General features: G+C 31.1%; 1 protein-coding gene across 1 annotated transcript; it reads right to left on the bottom strand.

Annotated features, from left to right (window-relative positions):
• Positions 1 to 508: 508 nt before the first annotated feature.
• Positions 509 to 1,553, bottom strand: LOC100242247 (VQ motif-containing protein 11). The gene has a single exon (XM_002283380.4). It carries the CDS (start codon positions 1,443 to 1,445, stop codon positions 825 to 827), a length of 621 nt encoding a protein of 206 aa, XP_002283416.2. The 5' UTR covers positions 1,446 to 1,553; the 3' UTR covers positions 509 to 824.
• Positions 1,554 to 18,317: the final 16,764 nt, after the last annotated feature.

The following is an 18,317-nucleotide window of genomic DNA, read 5'->3' on the forward strand; positions in this document are numbered from 1 at the left end:
ACATCTGCACCCTCCGTTCCCCTATCTACGGCCCACGTTCAGGACTCCCCCCCAATGTCATTTTTCTGGTCCTCACAACCGTAGACGCTTTCAACAGATTAGTGCGTGTGGGGCCAGTGGCCCCCCTTTCACCCCACTCTCACAGGACCGACGATGCTATTGTGCGCCGTAAGTTGTTTTTTTTTTTGTACTTGACCCATGTCTGGAGCCTCAAATGACCTTGTTACCCTTCTGCTCCCTCCTCCGCCCTGGATACGGCCATGTCCTGGCCTTTTGTTTTATTTTGTTGTTTGGTTGCCCAGAAATTCAGGAGTTTATTTTTTTTTTTTTTTCAATTTCTGTTTGCCATATTTTTTTAACTTTAATTTTAAGATGAAAATAAAAAGAAAAATCAAAAAGTTTTTTTTAAAAATTAATTATTGTTGTATTTATGATTTTAATGTTACCTTTCAGCGAGTCCCCGCATGGAATCTAAATATATTGTGTCCTCTAGATGAAACTACTCTCATTCATAAAGAAAATTATTATTATTATTAATATAAAAAAGTGAAAAAAAAAACTAAAAACTAAAAATAAAAATTAAGATCAACCAAGCGAAGTGCAATTTTTCTCTCAAACTCCATGAAGTCGACGGTGAGACTTCGTATTTCTGGTTTTTCTTTTCTTCCTTTTCTTTTCTACGGTTTTCTCGGGAAACAAAGGGAAGAAATTTGATTGGAGAAGGGGAAAATTGGACACCATCACAGAACCCAAGTAAGATTCTGAACTTTTTTAAGCTCTAAATTCCATGAATGTACTATTTTTTCGAACTCGGAACAATCAACTCACGAATCTCGAGTGCGTTGACTCGGGGAACTCAGAGGAAATAGAGTCAAAAGCTCCGGCAGCTCCGACCCCCTCGGTGTACTCATCGGTGACGGGAGGAAGTAAAAACCCTTCTCTGCAATCGCCCTCTCCTCCTCCGACGCCGGCGATTCTCCGCCGGAGCTCCCCGCTCTCCCGGAGAACATCGACTCCGACGAAAGCGGAGTCACCGGGCTAGGAGTCGGCGACACGACGCGCGGGGAGTGGGGAAACGGCGAGTTCCGGAGCGTGGTGATGCCCAGCTTGATCTCGAGCTTCCTCATGGTGTGTCGCCGCTCCTGGAGCTTGAACGGCGAGCGGCGAGGCCCGGTGGAGGAGTCGACGGAGTTGGGTCGCGCAGATGCCCGGACGGGGAGGGTGACGGGAAGTTTCTCTGGAGAGTCGACGGCGGCGCCGGTGAGCTTTTGGACAAGGTCTCGGAAGGTGGTGGCGTCGGCTTGGACGAAGGTGGTGGAGGTGGGTGGTGGAGTGGGTGGCGAAGAGACTGTGTAGTGAAGGCGCCTTGTATCCATGTTCAGAGAGAGGGTTTGAGTCTTTGAGAGAGAAAGGAGCGACTGTGAATGAGAGGAGATGATTGTCATGGTGGAGTGAGAGGTATATATTATATTTTTCTTTTGGTGTTTGGGTACTCAGAAATTTTCGAGAATTTTAAAGTAAGTTTTATTAGGGTGGCCTGTGTTGCCGCTATTTTTCGCACAGCTTACCTGGCAAATGCCGAAATAAAATAATGAACCCACTCAAATAAAATTTAATTTTTCCATTATTAAATTTAAATCTATTTTTAATAATTTAAAATTAATAAATTATCTTAAAATTTATTTAATTTATTTTACTGTTTTATACAAAGATTGAATAATTTAAAAATAATATTTTTTTTAATAATTTTAATTATATTTATTTTTTATATATATTTTTCACTACGAAGGAAAAGTACACTACACTATTTTCCTCAGAGAGCTCTTTAAGTCTGAACTGGGTTATTGACTACCGAAAACCTGCTTTTTTTTAATAATACTTTGAGTACGATAATTTTTTCATTCTTAAAAGAAAATATATAAAGCCTTTTGTTTTCTCTCTCCATTGACTAATTCAAATAATCTTATCTTAAAAGGCTTTGTAATTTCATCTTCCTAGATGTTAACTTGATTCATCGTTGTTGGTGCATGACTAATAATGTCCTTTGCCGTTAGCTTTCTTTAAGTGAACGGCGAGGTACATGTAATAATTATTATTTTTTTTCTTTTGATAAATTTTAATAATATTATATTGAGATTTTTTTTTCCTTAAAAACGAAGGTTTGAGGTTTTTTTTTTTTTTTTCTCTTAATAAATTTTAATGATATCAAATCCATGGAGTTTTTTTATTCTCATAATTTTATTTTATAAAATATTTTTAAAAAGTAATAATAGTCAAAACAATCTAAAACTTATAATAATAAAGACTACTTTCAAGTTTTTCATCCCAAGGGAAAAATTATTGGAAAATTTGATTTTAATGTTTTTATGAAAGGTAAAAAGGGTAAAACATATTTGAAAGATTTTTGACAAGCAAATATATATATATTTTACAACCAATTTTAAATATTTTTATTAAAATATTTTAAATAATAATTTTGTTTCGTAAGATAATTAAAAACCGTTTTAAGATTTTTTTTAAAAAGATTTTGTGCTATTTAAATTGAGATTCTTCTCGTCTACTTCCTCTCTTCTTCGAAGAAAATGAGAAGTGATAAACAAGAAAAAGACAAAAGAAAAGTCACCCAAAATGTTAAGATATTATTCTAAGGCAATGGGGTGGCCATGCCTTAATGGCTCCCCTATTGACCATACTTCCCATTTGTCAACAACCAATGCCTATGAAATCTTGATTTGGATCACATCTACACTATTATATAGTAAATAAAATCATATTAAGAAGTTAGCTAATAATTCACTACATGATGAAGAGTTTATTATGCTAAACCACTTGCCCATCACTCTCAAATTAACTTAATGCTATTTTAAATAATACTTTCTTCTAATAAAGTAGTCGTACTTCATATTTTTCCATATCAATATGTAGATTTTCTTATAATTACTATTTGGTCATTTTAAATTATTTAATGTGATGTATCCAATCATGGATTCTTAGCCTAAGTGAGAGATTAGGAGTGGGATTAGGCAAAAATGCAACCTTGGACAAGTGTCCTAACCCAAACAATTGTATTGGAAAAAAGTTGATTTGAGTTATAATTACTATTTAAGGTCTTATATTACTATTTAATTATTCTAAGTAAGTTGATAAGTGCTACCCACCTTTAGATTCTTTCTTTATTATAAAGTGAGCCAGTAGATGTGGGTTAGGCAAAAGTATAACTTTTGACAAGTGTCCTAGCGTAAGCCATATGTTGAAGAAGCTTGTTATGGGCTATATACAATTTGGGTTCAAAATTGCCCATTTACCCTCATGGTAGGTTTGGCTTTGGAAAGTTCCAAAGAAATCATCACAAAAAGAAAATAAAACAGTTGAAAGGGAAATAAAAAATAATTTTAAAGTTAATAAATTATTTTTATATATTATTCTAATTTTTTTTACATATTTAAAATATAGAAATTTTTTAATAATTTTAATAATTTTTTATTTTCTTTGGAATTTTTCATAATAAAATCAAATTTTAAAAAATTATTATTTTTAGTATTTTTTTTCTTCCCTGGTATTTTATCAAACCAAGCATAGCTTTAATTTCGATTGTATTTGGATACTTATGTTGAAAATGGTTGCTTTCTTTCTCATGGTTTATTTATTTAATTTTATTTTTTAAATTGCATTTTGACACTATGATTTTAATATAAATTTAAAAATAGCATTTTGAAATTAAGGTTTCAATACATATTTCAAACCATATTTTCAAATTATAGTTTTAGCTTAAATTTAGAAATCCTATTTTAAAAATGTATTTTTATATAATTAAAAATAATAGTTTGAATAATAATTTTAAATCATGTCAAAAACCTATATTTTATTTAGATAAAGGTCCCATTTCATCCAATATTCTTCTTTATATATAAGGGTTGTGAACTTACAAATTTCTTAATTTTGTAAATGTATTAATTTTTTTATTTTTAATGAAAAATAAATAAAAATAAAAAAAATAAAAATTCTTGTGGGACTCAATTTGGGCTTTGGACTTGCAAATAGAAATTTGAGATAAGAGTGTAGGTAAATGGAGTTGAAGAAGAGTGAATTTAATTTTTTGAAGTTGATAAGGTTAAGTAAGACATTCAAGAGAAATGATTGATTTTAGGAAAAGAATTTACAGGTGCTTTGTATGGATGAGGACACCTTTGTTTGTATAAGGTATGAACCAATTTAATAATCAAATCAAGCGTATAGAGTTTTATTAAATTCAAACCCCTTTGAAATGATCTAGTTTTTGAACTAAATCAACCCACGTATTATTATTGTTGACTAAGAAAATGAGAAAGAACAAAAGGAGAAATAAATTAAGATTATTTTATTGGAAAAAAATCGGAAATTCCTATATGTAAAATAGTCAAAGTCTTCCTTAATAATGACAATTGCTTAATGAGATAGACAAGATTTTTATCTAAATGGATAACCTAGAATCCAATATTTATCCAATATTGCTTTTTCTCACTATACTTTGGGCTATGTTTGTTCCCGGAAAATGCGAAAGAAAGAAAATTAGGAGGAAAAATGGAAGGAAAGAAAAAGCTAAGAAAATTAATATAAATTTTTTCACTTGTTTGGTTATCCATGAAAAATTCAAGGAAAAAAAAAAAGAATTCATTTTCTTTTGTTTGGTTAACCATGAAAAAAAGTCAATGAAAAATGAAAGGAAAACAAAAATCAACAATTTATCTTAAATAATTATTAATTTGTTGAATAATAAAATAAATTTTGTGCTCTTATTTTCTAAAAATCAATTTTACAAAACTATTGCAGAAACATATAACCAACCCACATCCTAACTCAAAACATTGCTCCTTACTCACAAGAATTTATGTGAAAATCAATGCTTGGATAAACCAAATTCAATAATCCTAGAATTCACACGCAAGCAACCAAATTTTCAACAAATTAACACCGCATTTATACACTTTCTGTAGGACCTCTATACACCTTGCTAAAGGAATATACATCTATTATGCCCTCATAATTGCATTAATCTACAAGATGCCATTAATTCAATCACAAACTACACTAATCCAATGACAAAATGGGTAAGCAAAATCTACACCACTCACCCTGGAAAGATAAATGAATAACATGCTGAAAAGATAGATGAATAAAAAATAGTTTCCATAACAAAGGAATAAAAAGAAGTCTCCATAACAAACAAATAAAAAGAAGTCCTTATAGCAAATGAATAAAATAAGTCTTCATAAGTCTAAAAATATAATAGATCAATTTCTAATAGTCATCTATCATCCATGAGTTTTGATATCAAAACTTCTCATATAGCCCCAAAACAAAAGTAAAACTAAAAATAAAAATAATCTCCATCTCAAATTAGGCATACAAAAAAATAGGTCCAAATTTAACTGACAGTCAAAGCTTACACCTATCAATTGGACAAGGAAGGAAGGCCCGAGTTGCACTTACATCACCGGTAAGAGCTTGATATGCTTTCATATGAGATACATCACTCATGCCTCCAATCTTAGCGATCTCTTCAAACAATTGCTCTCCTGTATAATTTTGAAGGTTGCTTCTATTAAGAGCCGCAATAATTGCATCCATTCCAACTCTAATTAACCTTAATTCTTCACTTACAATGTCAGCATATTTTGCTTTTCATTTTTTTGTTTCTTTGTTTGACTTTGGTGCAGAAACAAATGCATCTACAAATGAGAAAGATGTCTCAGTTGTTGCTTCATTTTCAACATAAGCAAATGTTTCCTCTCTAATCCCATGTTGTGATGATCCTAATGGAATTGTGTCATCCAAATTTTGTTCCTGAGCCCAATAGATTTGTCTTTCTTTTGCACCTGCAACAAGACTTCCTGTTGCTCGATCTTTTCCAAGAAGAATGGGCAACTTATCATAATTTCTAATAGGCTTGTATCTGAGTTGAGATGCTCTTGGGTGTGCCTTTTAACATCATAAAAAACAAATATTAACAAAACTCAAGTTCAATTGTGATAATGTCTATTAGAAATTTATAGCTCTACATTACATGCAAAATTTTTATTTCTAATAACTCAAAAATAATAATTAACTCACCTTAGTGTAAGTAGTCCATATTTCCGTGGTAGCTTCGATCATTTGAGTTGATTCATTGAAACCAAATCCACTACCACTTTGTAAAACTTCTTGAGCAGCATAGAAGTTTTTTTTTTTTTTTTAAGTTTTCATTCTATTTTTTATGTGCTCAGAGTTACAACTCAATTCAAAATTTTCCCCAATTTCTCGAGCAACTATTGCATAAGTTGTCTTGGTGAAGACTCGTCCTATCTTTTGCCCTTTATGAATTTGCTCCATTAATTGATCGACTAAAAAGTTGTCCATTTCATCAATCCAAGTCAAGTTTCTTTTTTCACTTACACTTTTGTGTACTTCAAAGCCTTCACTATGTTCCATCTAAAATGATAATATATATATATGTTTAAAATGAAAAGTCAAGAGGATGAGATATAATAATAACTTCATTGTAACTCATTCAAAGTGTGATTTTAACTAGAGGAGTTATAGTTCTAAATACAATCATCATACTTAATATGAAACACAAAAAACTATACAAGAAAAGAACCATTAAATAAAAAGACTCATCAACAATTTCTATTGTAATATTTCCACATATCCATGGTTATTTTCTCCCTTAAGATTTCTCATTCCTTGGATTTTTTAGTTAAACTCAAGACCATTGATTCAAACTCCGCTTTTTCGCTAAAAAACTCTCTATCGACCTCTGCTATTAGTCTTTCATCTGGATCAACACATATGAGATAGTTATGAAGGATACAACATGCTAGTATAATATCATATTGTGTGTCAACATGGCTCCGTCCCACTAGCTATTATTGGAAACCTTTTCTTCAAAACACCAAATGTTCTTTCAATTGCATTTCTCAAGGACGAGTGTCAAATGTTGAAAACCTCTCGAGCATTTTCTGGTTGATGAACACTATACTCTTTTAAATAATAATGAGTGCTTCTATATGGGGTAAGAAATCCAGTTTTTAGTTGAAAACTCGCATTAGCCAAATAATATTTACCTAAGAAGCATAAACAAAGGATCTTTGTTAATAGTAATAGTCACTTGAGCTAATAAATTATGTTATTATCTAATCACCTTGTGGAACAATCAATTTATCAAAATCTCTCATTAATGAATTATCTAGGATTCTTGAGTTTGACGCAGATTCTTCCCAACCAGGTAAAACATATGTGAACTTCAAGTTAAAGGAACATGCTGCTAAAACATTCTGTGTTGGATAATACTTTCGCTATCGATACCTTTCTACAACATCATTTGACACTTTTACACGAAAATGTGACCCATTAATCGCCTCTATGCAATCCTATAAAGAAACAAAATTATTAGTTTATTTTGAAATATAAATAATATTCTAATAATGTTTATTAGATAAGTAAGTTTACCTTAAAGTAGGGCCAATATTTGGTATTGTCCTTGATTTCTTGAGGGCACTTTAATCCATCAGGCTGCTTTAAGAAGACATCATCTAAAGATATTATAGCTCTAAGAACTTGATAAAAGTGACGACTAACAGTTTCACTAGAATGCTTGAAATAAAATTTCATAGTTCTATTCCTTAAATTATGACCAACAATGTGAAGGAATTTGGCAACTTGTTCTTCTACATTACTATGTGCACTATTTCTAAGACGACCTGTTCCCCGAAGAATGTTTATTAGTCTTGCGAATGCATCCTTTCCCATACGTAGTTGATTATAACAATCTTCATTATCCATTAGTGTAAGTCTTTCCATCAAAACATGTCATTCATAATCTCCTTCATTAGAGATTGATCTCTCCAAATAGTTTGAGCGATGATAAACTGAAACAAGAATTGTCGCATATGCAACATACATAGCTACACAAGTTGCAGCCCATCTTCTAAGTCTTTGTCACTCTTCATGATAAGTCTACATGATAGCAAAGTAAGAGGAATGATTTAGTAAAGTCATTAGGAAAAGTAAGAGGAACTGAAGTATTATGATTAGGAAGAAAGCTTATAGGAACCAAAACATTTTTCTATGAAGGTTTAGGAGAGCAAATTTGTGAAATAGGTGCTAGAACTTGAAAAGGGTTTGTCTGTGACAATGGTTGTGCTAGAACTTCATGTGTATGCAGACTGGAATTCCTATATACAATGCCATGAGATTCTAGTATTATTGCAACCAAAATAATTTGGATTCAGTCTTTCTTACAATATCTTGGTCTCAGTAGTTGTAGAGAATATAATGACCTAAAATGCAGTCCTCCGAAAGACTCAAGGTGATCGAACCATTTAAAATTCAAATTTCTATAAAGTAGTGTTGTGTTCTCAACTGTTGGAATATATTTTGCCTTGTGGCAGCTTAAAGGGCAGGTGAGAATCAAGCCTATTTTTAAGAGTTTGATTGGAGTTGCCAAAGAAAATTGACATGAAAAGTTTTTGATATTTTAATATTTTTTTTGTTGAGTTTTGGTAGTCATGACCATGACCTTGACATTTAGAAATTAGCATGATTTCCAACTATGAAAATTTTGAGGAAAATATTGCATGAAAATTAAAGATAAGGAAATTTTATTTTTTTTTACAACTTTTAAATTTGGAAAATTTCAAGGATTGAAGTGTATGGATCCTCTGCTAGATATGTGGCTAAGTAGCTCAAGGTATGTATTGTATATATATTTGGAAAATAATCTAGAATCAACTAGTCCTCAAAATAATATAAAGAGGATCTGAAATATTATCAACTACATAATATTAATTATTTCTTGAGATGTTTTTAAATATTAATATATTTTATAGGGAAATCAATGCATAATTGGCTTGTGGGCTATGAATTAATATCACAGTTACCAAAAATTGTGGGCAGTGAAGAACCGAAACCCATGTGAAAAAGGTTATTTTCAGACCTTGAAATAAGGAAACATAGAACTCTTCTCTTTCAATTCAGTTTCTAAACTTTGTGGTGGATGTATACCTCACTGACAGGTTATATGCATCAGTAGTAGTACTTCATTAAGCAATACAATCCTAACCATTTGGCACATTTGGTCCTGCCATTCAGGTTGTTTCTTTGCATCTCTTTCCTTAGTTTTTTCTTTCCTTCTTTCTCCTCTATTTTTTTCATCCAAAACTGAGTGAATGCATATGTGGACCACTTTACTTGAGATCTATTTGGTTTGGGTTGGTCTTGGTTTGGGATGCTTCAATAGAGGGAGGCAGATTTGAGAATCAATATTCCTAGAATGAGAAACTGTTCATGCTAGGATTTGAGAATCATAAGCTATTGGACTTGTTACTATAAAGTCATGGCATGGTCCATCCATTGGTTTTTCATTGGCACAAAGCCCTAAACCTTTGTGGAATTTTTTGGAGTAGTAGTAAACTTATACATCTTATTGGCCTTTATGTTGTCTACTTTTCCTTCATTTTTTTTTCTTATCTATATATATATATATATATATATATATATTAAATTATCATTTCTCTCACTCTTATATTTTCTGATTAATTTGAACCCATAAGGCTCTTGTGGCAAGCTTAATATTTATGAATCCTTGAGAAGAATGAGAATTTCTAGAAAAACCAAGACCCAGTCTCCAATAAAGAAAGCATGGTTAAGATCCAAATATGCATGTATGTTGTGTGTTTAGCATGTTCTGTGATTCTTAATGTGTTGCTTTTAAGCAATTATGTGTATATGGGTGGGGAGAGGGAGTTGAGTTGGAGCAACAGAGGAAGCAGAAGTAGTGGCAGCAATGACATGCTCAGGCCAAAGTTATTCTTAGCATAAAGCAGACAAATTGTAAAAGGCCAAAATCACCTCAAACTAATGAATGTGCCAAAACAGTGATATCTAGGCCTCAAAGGCTTTTTCAAAAATTTCAAAGAATTTTAATGACACAACACTTCATTAGGTGCTTGTCATTTTTTCTTCTTTCTTCATAGAATACCATTTCACAAATCTCATCCTAAATAGATAAAGAATGGGGAAACACCCAGCCTAAAAGATCATGGGCAAGAAGCATAATGACCCCACATGGAAAGCCACAAGCCTAAATAATATTCCTAAGCTAGCAATGTCTAATTTGGCTTCAAAAAACAAATCACCCACTCATCTGATATTAAAAAAAAAAATGGATTAAAACAAAACAAAACAGTGGGTTCTAAAATTAAAATGGAAGCACATTAATATTAGGTTTTAGAATTAAAATTCCTCAAACATATGCAGTAGCAAATGAAAATTTTGAATTATAGTTTTCAAAATCAAATGAAAGCATAGAGAATTAAAAAATGCAGACACAAGAGAAAAATCGAAATTGAATTACAAAGAATAGCATCAAATTTTCTATACTTGCACAATCTGAGTGTCTAGATTTCCAAAAATGAGACAAAAAAACAGAGTTCAAAGACCTAGAAATACAAAACATAAGGTTCACTAAGAGAAATGAGTTCAATTCATACCTGATCTGAAGACATGGATCCGAATATATTCATTGGATTTGAAGAATTCATTTCATCCATGGAAACTTGATTTGAAGAACGCACTTTATCCATGGGAACTCAGGTGCCTAATAGGGGTAGGTTTTTAGAGTCATTGGAAGGTGCTCAAAGTCATAGTGGTGGTCGTTGAAAGGGTCGACGACGGTGAGAAGCCATAGCGACCGGTGAAGAGGAAGAGACTTGGTGAAGACGATACCACGAGCCCAGTAAAATTTCCCCCAACTTTTCCCTTATCTTTTTATCTTATTTTCCTAATTATTTTTTAAGAAAAATAGTAGGGAAAATATTCTGATATTTTCTTTAATATTTTCCTTTATATTTTTTTCCATCATATTTTCCATGTCACCTAAACTAAAGAAAATAATTTTCCACATGATTTTTTTTCCTTTCCTTAGCATTTTCAGAGAACCAAACATAGCCTTCATGTTTTACTTGTTGAATTTTTGTATGATTTCTTACTATATAATTTGGGAAGGATAGTATTATTGTATTTTTCTAATAAATATGGATAAATAATTGAGATATATACATATGTTAAACTTACAATTATTTCTCTTATAAACAAATAAAAACATTTTTCTTTTTAAATTTAACTATGGATAAATAAGTAAGATATATAGATGTTCTAAACTTCTATGAAATTTTATCATACTAGTTCTTTCTCTTATAAATGGATGAAACTTACTTTTTTGTTTTATTGTAGAGTTGAAAATTGTTGTTTATAGTTTAAGAGAGAAAAGTCTTGCAATATGGTGTGCAATTGGAGTGTATGAAGTTTCTACCAACCCATGAAGAACTTGTTGGGAAGTTAAAGGGAAAATCTAGAGTATTCACTTGCACAAGTTAAAAGATTCATTCACAATAATAACAACCTAACAAGAATGAACAATAATAATCCAAGAACATTCAACTAAAAATGGACATCATATATAATATGGAGTTAAGTCCTCACTAGTTTCTTCACCTTGAAAACTTATATTTATATATATATATATATACTTGAGGTAGGAATCTATCATCCCAGAAAACAATGAACAGATCGGGAAGAAATTATATCACCTGGACTTCCCAAATGGTTGATGAAAGAACCTGTAATTTCACCATTGAGCCCTAAAACAATGCCCAAGAAGACAACCTTAATTTTCTTCCCTTTTTTTCATTCACTTTTTTCCAATATACCAAACTCTGATGCTATTTATATTTGAGCTTAGAAAATACTTAAAAAATAAAATAACCTAATACATGGGCTTAGGAAAATTTCATGGGTTGGACAAACTTTGCCCATAATAGAACACATAAATGAATATTTATGGGTGCAATTGAATAATGACATTATTTATGACAATACTGTTAAAGAACTAAACATATACGACTACGAGCCTTGACAACTCCAAAGTATGAAAAATATTATTCTTTTCTTTTTTTCAAAGTTATTAATTTATTTATTTGAGGTTTTTAATGATGGAAATTCTTTTTCAAAGTTGTTGGTTTGATTGATGGAAATTCTTTAGAGAAAATTTTGATATGAATTTTTAAGATAGCTCCTTATCAAGAATTTAGATGTTTACTAAGTTCACATGGGATACTTAGACAACTCATAGCTAAGTGTTGCATGTAAGTTTAGGAAAGATCCAAGCTACCACATGTAAGCTTAGGAAACACATAAGTCTATGACATCATGCCAAATATTATTGATTTGATTTAGGAGTTTGTTTTAGGGTTTTAATCATGGAAGTTTTTAGAAGAAAATAATTTTATGTATTTTAATATAATTGGTCCTTTTAAATAGTTTTAATATGATCTTATACTCTTTAGGGTTTTAGTCATGAATTATCTAAGCACACCAAGCTCACTCCTAAATCCATGACAAGAAGTGTTGCATGTGAGTTTGGAAATACCTAAGTCCATGACATCGTGCTAAATATTCTTGATTTTATTTTGGGGTTTCTTTTAGAGTTTTAATCAGGGAAGTTTTGAAAAGAAAATAATTTTATATATTTCAATATAATTGGTCCTTTTAAATAGTTTTAATATTATTCTACTTTTAAAAAATGGAACATATGATGAACTTCATATAATCTTTGTAAAATTATTGATGCTAAATATTTTTTATATGATTTTTTTCATGATGGTTCTTTAAAAGAAAGAGTTTTATATGATATTAATAAGATTGGTACGCTAAATATTTTTAAATCATTGTTTTTCTTTTGATTAGTTTACAAAAATTTAATTCTAACATTTTTTTTTTTTTTTTGAAAAATTGTAGGCCTCACTTTTAACCATGGGAATGTATATCTTTACCCCTATAAGTAAGAAACATGACAATGGTTATATAATAAATCAACTCACTAAACAAGACTATTGGAGGGCTTCTCAAAGTTGGCTCATGAATGAATACATGTTGATCTACCAACGACATAATTTAATACTTTGTTTAGGGCTATCAAAGGGCTTCTCAAAGTTGGCTCATGAATGAGTACATGTTGATCAACCAATCACATAATTTAGTACTTTGTGAGATCCATCAAAACAAAGTCGAACAAAAGTAATATAAGCAATTATCATAGTCGTAGCACATATGGTACTAAAAACCTTAATTCCTATTAGGTTAATCATACCTCAAATCCTAATTTCTACTTGGTTAACCTTACTTCAACCTCTTGTTTGAACCTTAATGCCTTTAATCAAGTTGATCCCATCGCATCATATAACCTGGTCTCTTTAATTTTATTTCAAATCATTAGGCAAGGAGTTGCGACTAATCCCTTAACCAATAATTCTTGTGACTCTAGTCATGATTATCATACTTGTACCATGGAATATCTCTTTGATGCAGAAATGCTAGATATTATCAATAACCCCCAACTATCAGTGTGATTTGAGGAAAGCTTAAACAAACTTGTTGACGATTAGAAATAACTATGGGTTATTGTTATTTATAGTCATAACTTATAGTTAAGGTTAGTTTTGAGGAGAAGAGTCATGCCATAGGTTGATTTGGTATTTCTATATAGTACTTTCCATGTATGTATCATGAATAAGAGTAAATGATTTATGATGAGAATAAATAATTTTGTAAAAAATAATTTTCTTGCTATGTAAAGTTTTGTTTGCTTTAGTTTAATTTTAGTTATAAAACTTTATATGAGTATGTACTTAATTTATTTATGTAGAAAATGCTTCCCACAATCCAAAATGATAAATAATTTTTTTTTAAACCTCTTATGGTAATTTGCAAGATAAATGTACATATTTTGCAAACAATTAAATGCCCTTTTCATAATAATTCAATAAATTAAGTAATTTAAGGTCTTAGTAATAAAAAGAAAAAAAAAATATACTAGTAAAAAACAGTCTTAAATTTTATAGCATTTTAAAAAAAATTGAAAAAAAATTATTATAAAATTTTCAATCATTTTAGTTATCGTATAGAATTTTTTTTTTTAAATATTTTATAAATTCAATAATTTCTCTAATAAATTTTAGCATTTTTTTTAAACAACTCACTTAAATTAGTTGAATGATTTCTCCATACATTTTCATCTGTTTTCTAATATAATTTATCCATACATTTTCATTCTTTGTATAGAACATGTGGTAGAGAACTAGAAAGACAGGTTGAAAACTCTAAAAACCATCTAGGAATTCCAACTCATCTAAATAGACCCAAAATCCCTTTCCTCATGTTTGCAGATGACTTTATCATATTTGATAAAGCCCCTCTGCAGGCTTATTCTAGTATTAATAAGATTTTGAATAAATTTTGGTCCATGTTATGTAACTTGTGAGTTTTCATAAGTTGGGTTCAGAAATATTCAATGGGCTACAAAGAGGAGGTTAGGGGAAACTTTAAGTATTTCTATTTCTAATGGAATTAGCAAATATCTTGGTTGTCCAATTATCCAAGATAGAATAAATACATAAATAAATTTTTTTGAAGTAATTCTTAAATCTAAAAATAAAAACTAGCATCTTAGAAAGTTTTTTCCTTTCAAGAACTTGTAAAGTAGTTTTAATAAAAGCTAATTTGGCTAGCTCTCCACTTCATGTTACAAATTGTTTTAAACTTACAATAAAATAAAATAATAAGGATCTAAATAAAATCAATGGAAATTTCTTATAGTTACGAAATGTAGGGTCTAATGAATCTAAAGAGTCTCATTTAGTAGCCTGAGAATGTTGGGAACCTCGAATTACTCTGTTCTCATGTCTTGGATCTCGTAGAGTACATGCATCTATCTTTATGAATCTCTAAATCTATCGCAACAAAAACATATGGTTATAAAAATCATTGTTAACTATAAATTTAGAGATACAATATTCATACCTGTGATTTAGATGTTCTCATATCAAAATCCATCTAATAAAGAAGAAACTTAAAGGGTCCAGAGGTCTCGTACACCCAATATCTTCCATTTGATGACTCGAACCATGATCTTGACACTTCAAAGTGTGGGTAATGGAAGGGAAGAAGTTTTGGCTCTCTTTCTCTCTCACTCTAGAGGTGGAAGATGACCAATCGAAAGTCATTAGAAAACCCTAACCCATAAAGGGGTATTTATAAGGTTGCCAACTGGGCTTAAGTGACTTGAACCCATCAAGGCTTGGGTCACTTAATATAGCTCAAAACATGTCCTAATTGACTAATTAACTACATAAGGTTATCTAATTAATCAATTAGCCCAATCCAGATACCTTATTTATTATCCCTTATGCAATCTTTCGTAATTATTAAAATGTCCTTATGCACAAGAATAAACTTGAAGTCAATCCAACCTTCATAAACCATGTCATCATGGTATATGAGTTCAAAGCGAGGATCATTGAAACCCATAGGAGTATTGGTTCCCTTAGAATTCAATTTTGAAATTAACTCAACATTTTACTAAAGTAAATCAACTGCACTCCAGTACCCTATGTAAATAACAACAAGATGAAGCGCAGGTTTGTGACCTACTATCCACTATATGTACACTACCCATGAACTAGTGTCCATAATCTAACAAGATCATAGTATCACTTATCAAGATTACCTCTCAAATTCTTGAGTTACAAATCTCACTTATTATGTAATTAATTGACATACTCTATCTTCAAGGAGCATATGTCAAATTCAACTAAAGGAATTACTATGGCCACATATTTCATTATTACATGTCTTTTGGATTACCCAATGGGACACACTATCTCAATCCCATGAGATATCATGGTGCCTCTATTGAGAATACTTGTTGCCACCATTCTCCATCAATAGTGATCCAATCCATAGGAATATATGATCCACTTTAGGGTCTTACCCATAGGTTAAAGCCTCCTATTGATTTTGACACATGATGAATATCCTCTCAAGGTTGAGAGTCCATGTGTATTGTAGCTTAGTGAATCATGAGATTACCCAAGGGGACACACTATCTCAATCCCATGAGATATCATGGTGCCTCTATTGAGAATACTTGTTGCCATCATCCTCCATCAATAGTGATCCAACCCATAGGAATATATGATCCACTTTAGGGTCTTACCCATAGGTCAAAGCCTCCTATTGATTTTGACACATGATGAATATCCTCTCAAGGTTGAGAGTCCATGTGTATTGTAGCTTAGTGAATCATGACAATTGATAGCCTTGTGTCATGATTTACAGTGGGTCTTATCCAATGTGCATCAAATAGATTAGTGTAATCACCATGGAAAACCTATTCCAACGGCTAAGACAAGTCATTCATCCAATTAAGAGATGGTGCACTATAGTCTCTATTAGATTTCCCAAATCCATAAACCAACTGTGGACAAATTATCTACTTACAAGGAACTTATGATTTGTATCTTCTATACAACTCCTAATGCACATAAGTCATGTACAATATAAGAGACATGAGTTAAATGTTCAAATCAATGCCAACACACCGAAAGGATAGCAAGGGGATAGTTAAATCTAACTTTATTACATGATGTCTTGCTTTTAAGGGCTTAATCCCAACAAACTCCCATTAGCTCCAAAAACAAACTAAGCATTCCACAAAGATTATGCTTAACAGTCATATCACCTCCATGTACTATCTCACAATAAGGTAACACTTCCTTTTTATGTATTTCTTCTTCTAGTGGTACTTTTGTTCTTTAGACCATGTCACCATCCCACTGTTATCACATAACAAGATCTTAGATGATATAACCAAGAGAACTACTCATAAGCCAAAAGGCTTCGTTTGTTGCCATAGAAACAATAAAAACCACTTAGAGTGTACACATACCTAGAAGTAAACCTGCGAGAGTCCTCATTGGACTGAAAGTTCTATTTCCCAATATGAAAAGAGTACCCACTCATCGCAAAGACTCACAAACATATAATCCCTCGTTCTCCAAGGATACTTGAGTATATGTTTGACATCCGCCTAAAGCTTTAATAAGGAAATGAACTAATATGTACTCATTATTCCTACAACAAAGAAAATATATGGTCTAGCATATAACATCACATACTTAAGGTTATCCATTGTAGAGGCATTAGATACCATCTTAATGCAATCTCTCTCCACAGATGTCCAAGAACAATGATCCTAAAAAAGACAACTCCAAATCTAAGGAGCAACAAACTCTTCTTGAAGTTTTGCATCATGTACTTGACCACATGCTCATCAATGTAAGTGACATGATGTTATTTTCCTATTCTTACAGTCTTAAAGGACCTTAACCCTAAGAATATATTGTCTTCCTCTAGATTTTCATCTAGAACTGAGTAGACTACTAGATCTTGACTGCTAACAATATCCTTACATCATATCCAATGAATATATTGTCATCTAGTTACAAGATCTTAGAGCATCACCACGCTTCCCTATGTCTTCTTATACACAGAAGACCATTTGCTATGAAAATTTTTGGTTGTTTTATCTCATAAATAAGACACTACAATAGATAGGAGTAATTTGATGGATTTGAGTATGACCACTGTTGAAAATGTTTTCTATAGTTGAAACAAAGTTTCAAACTATAACCTTTAGCTATAGTCTTAGCCACATAAAACTCAAACTTTTCATATACTCATGTGTTCCTCTTATAAACCAACTTATACCTAGTTTTATCCCTTTAGGTGCTTTTACAAAAACCCAAACTATGTTAGAATGCAAAAATTCTAACTACCTCTTCATAGCTCCTTACCTTAAATAAACACAAATGCTACCCACTGCTTCATCATAATCTATGGGATATAAACCTTCTATTATGATGAGGTATTGGCGTACTAGAAATCATAGAATGGTATGCCTTTAACCCTTCGGATCCATATTATCCTATGCAATGTGAGACCATCTTCTAATATATCCTCCAATATACGTCAAACATGTGAAAGTTGTGTATGCGATTAAACTCTATTTAATAAAATCACAAATTAAGAATTCCATTAAAATCAATTACGCTATAATATCATGTGAAACTCAAATAATAATAAAGAGAAAGAGAAAAGGGAATCTAAGATTTCTTATTCTAACCACTTGAAAATTAGGTGAAATAAAAAATTAAAAAAAAAACTAACTTATACTTACTCCTCGAAACAAAAATAATAACTCTAATATAGAAAATAAATAACTCTAATAGAGAAAATAAATAACTCTAATAGGAAACAAATAACTCTAATAAATGTTTTTAACAAATATCATTTTAAAAAATGGTTTTATAATTTTAAATTTAATAAGTAATTTTGTATTTATTTGTTAACGATATTCATAATTAAAATATTTAAAATTTGTAAATAAAAAATGTCCATGTTAT

Source organism: Vitis vinifera, chromosome 4, assembly GCF_030704535.1.
Source record: "Vitis vinifera cultivar Pinot Noir 40024 chromosome 4, ASM3070453v1".
Lineage (NCBI taxonomy): Eukaryota > Viridiplantae > Streptophyta > Magnoliopsida > Vitales > Vitaceae > Vitis > Vitis vinifera.

What these genes read in the sequence shown, in the direction of transcription:
- LOC100242247 (XM_002283380.4), bottom strand. Translation starts at nt 1,445, where the DNA reads ATGACAATCATCTCCTCTCATTCACAGTCGCTCCTTTCTCTCTCAAAG.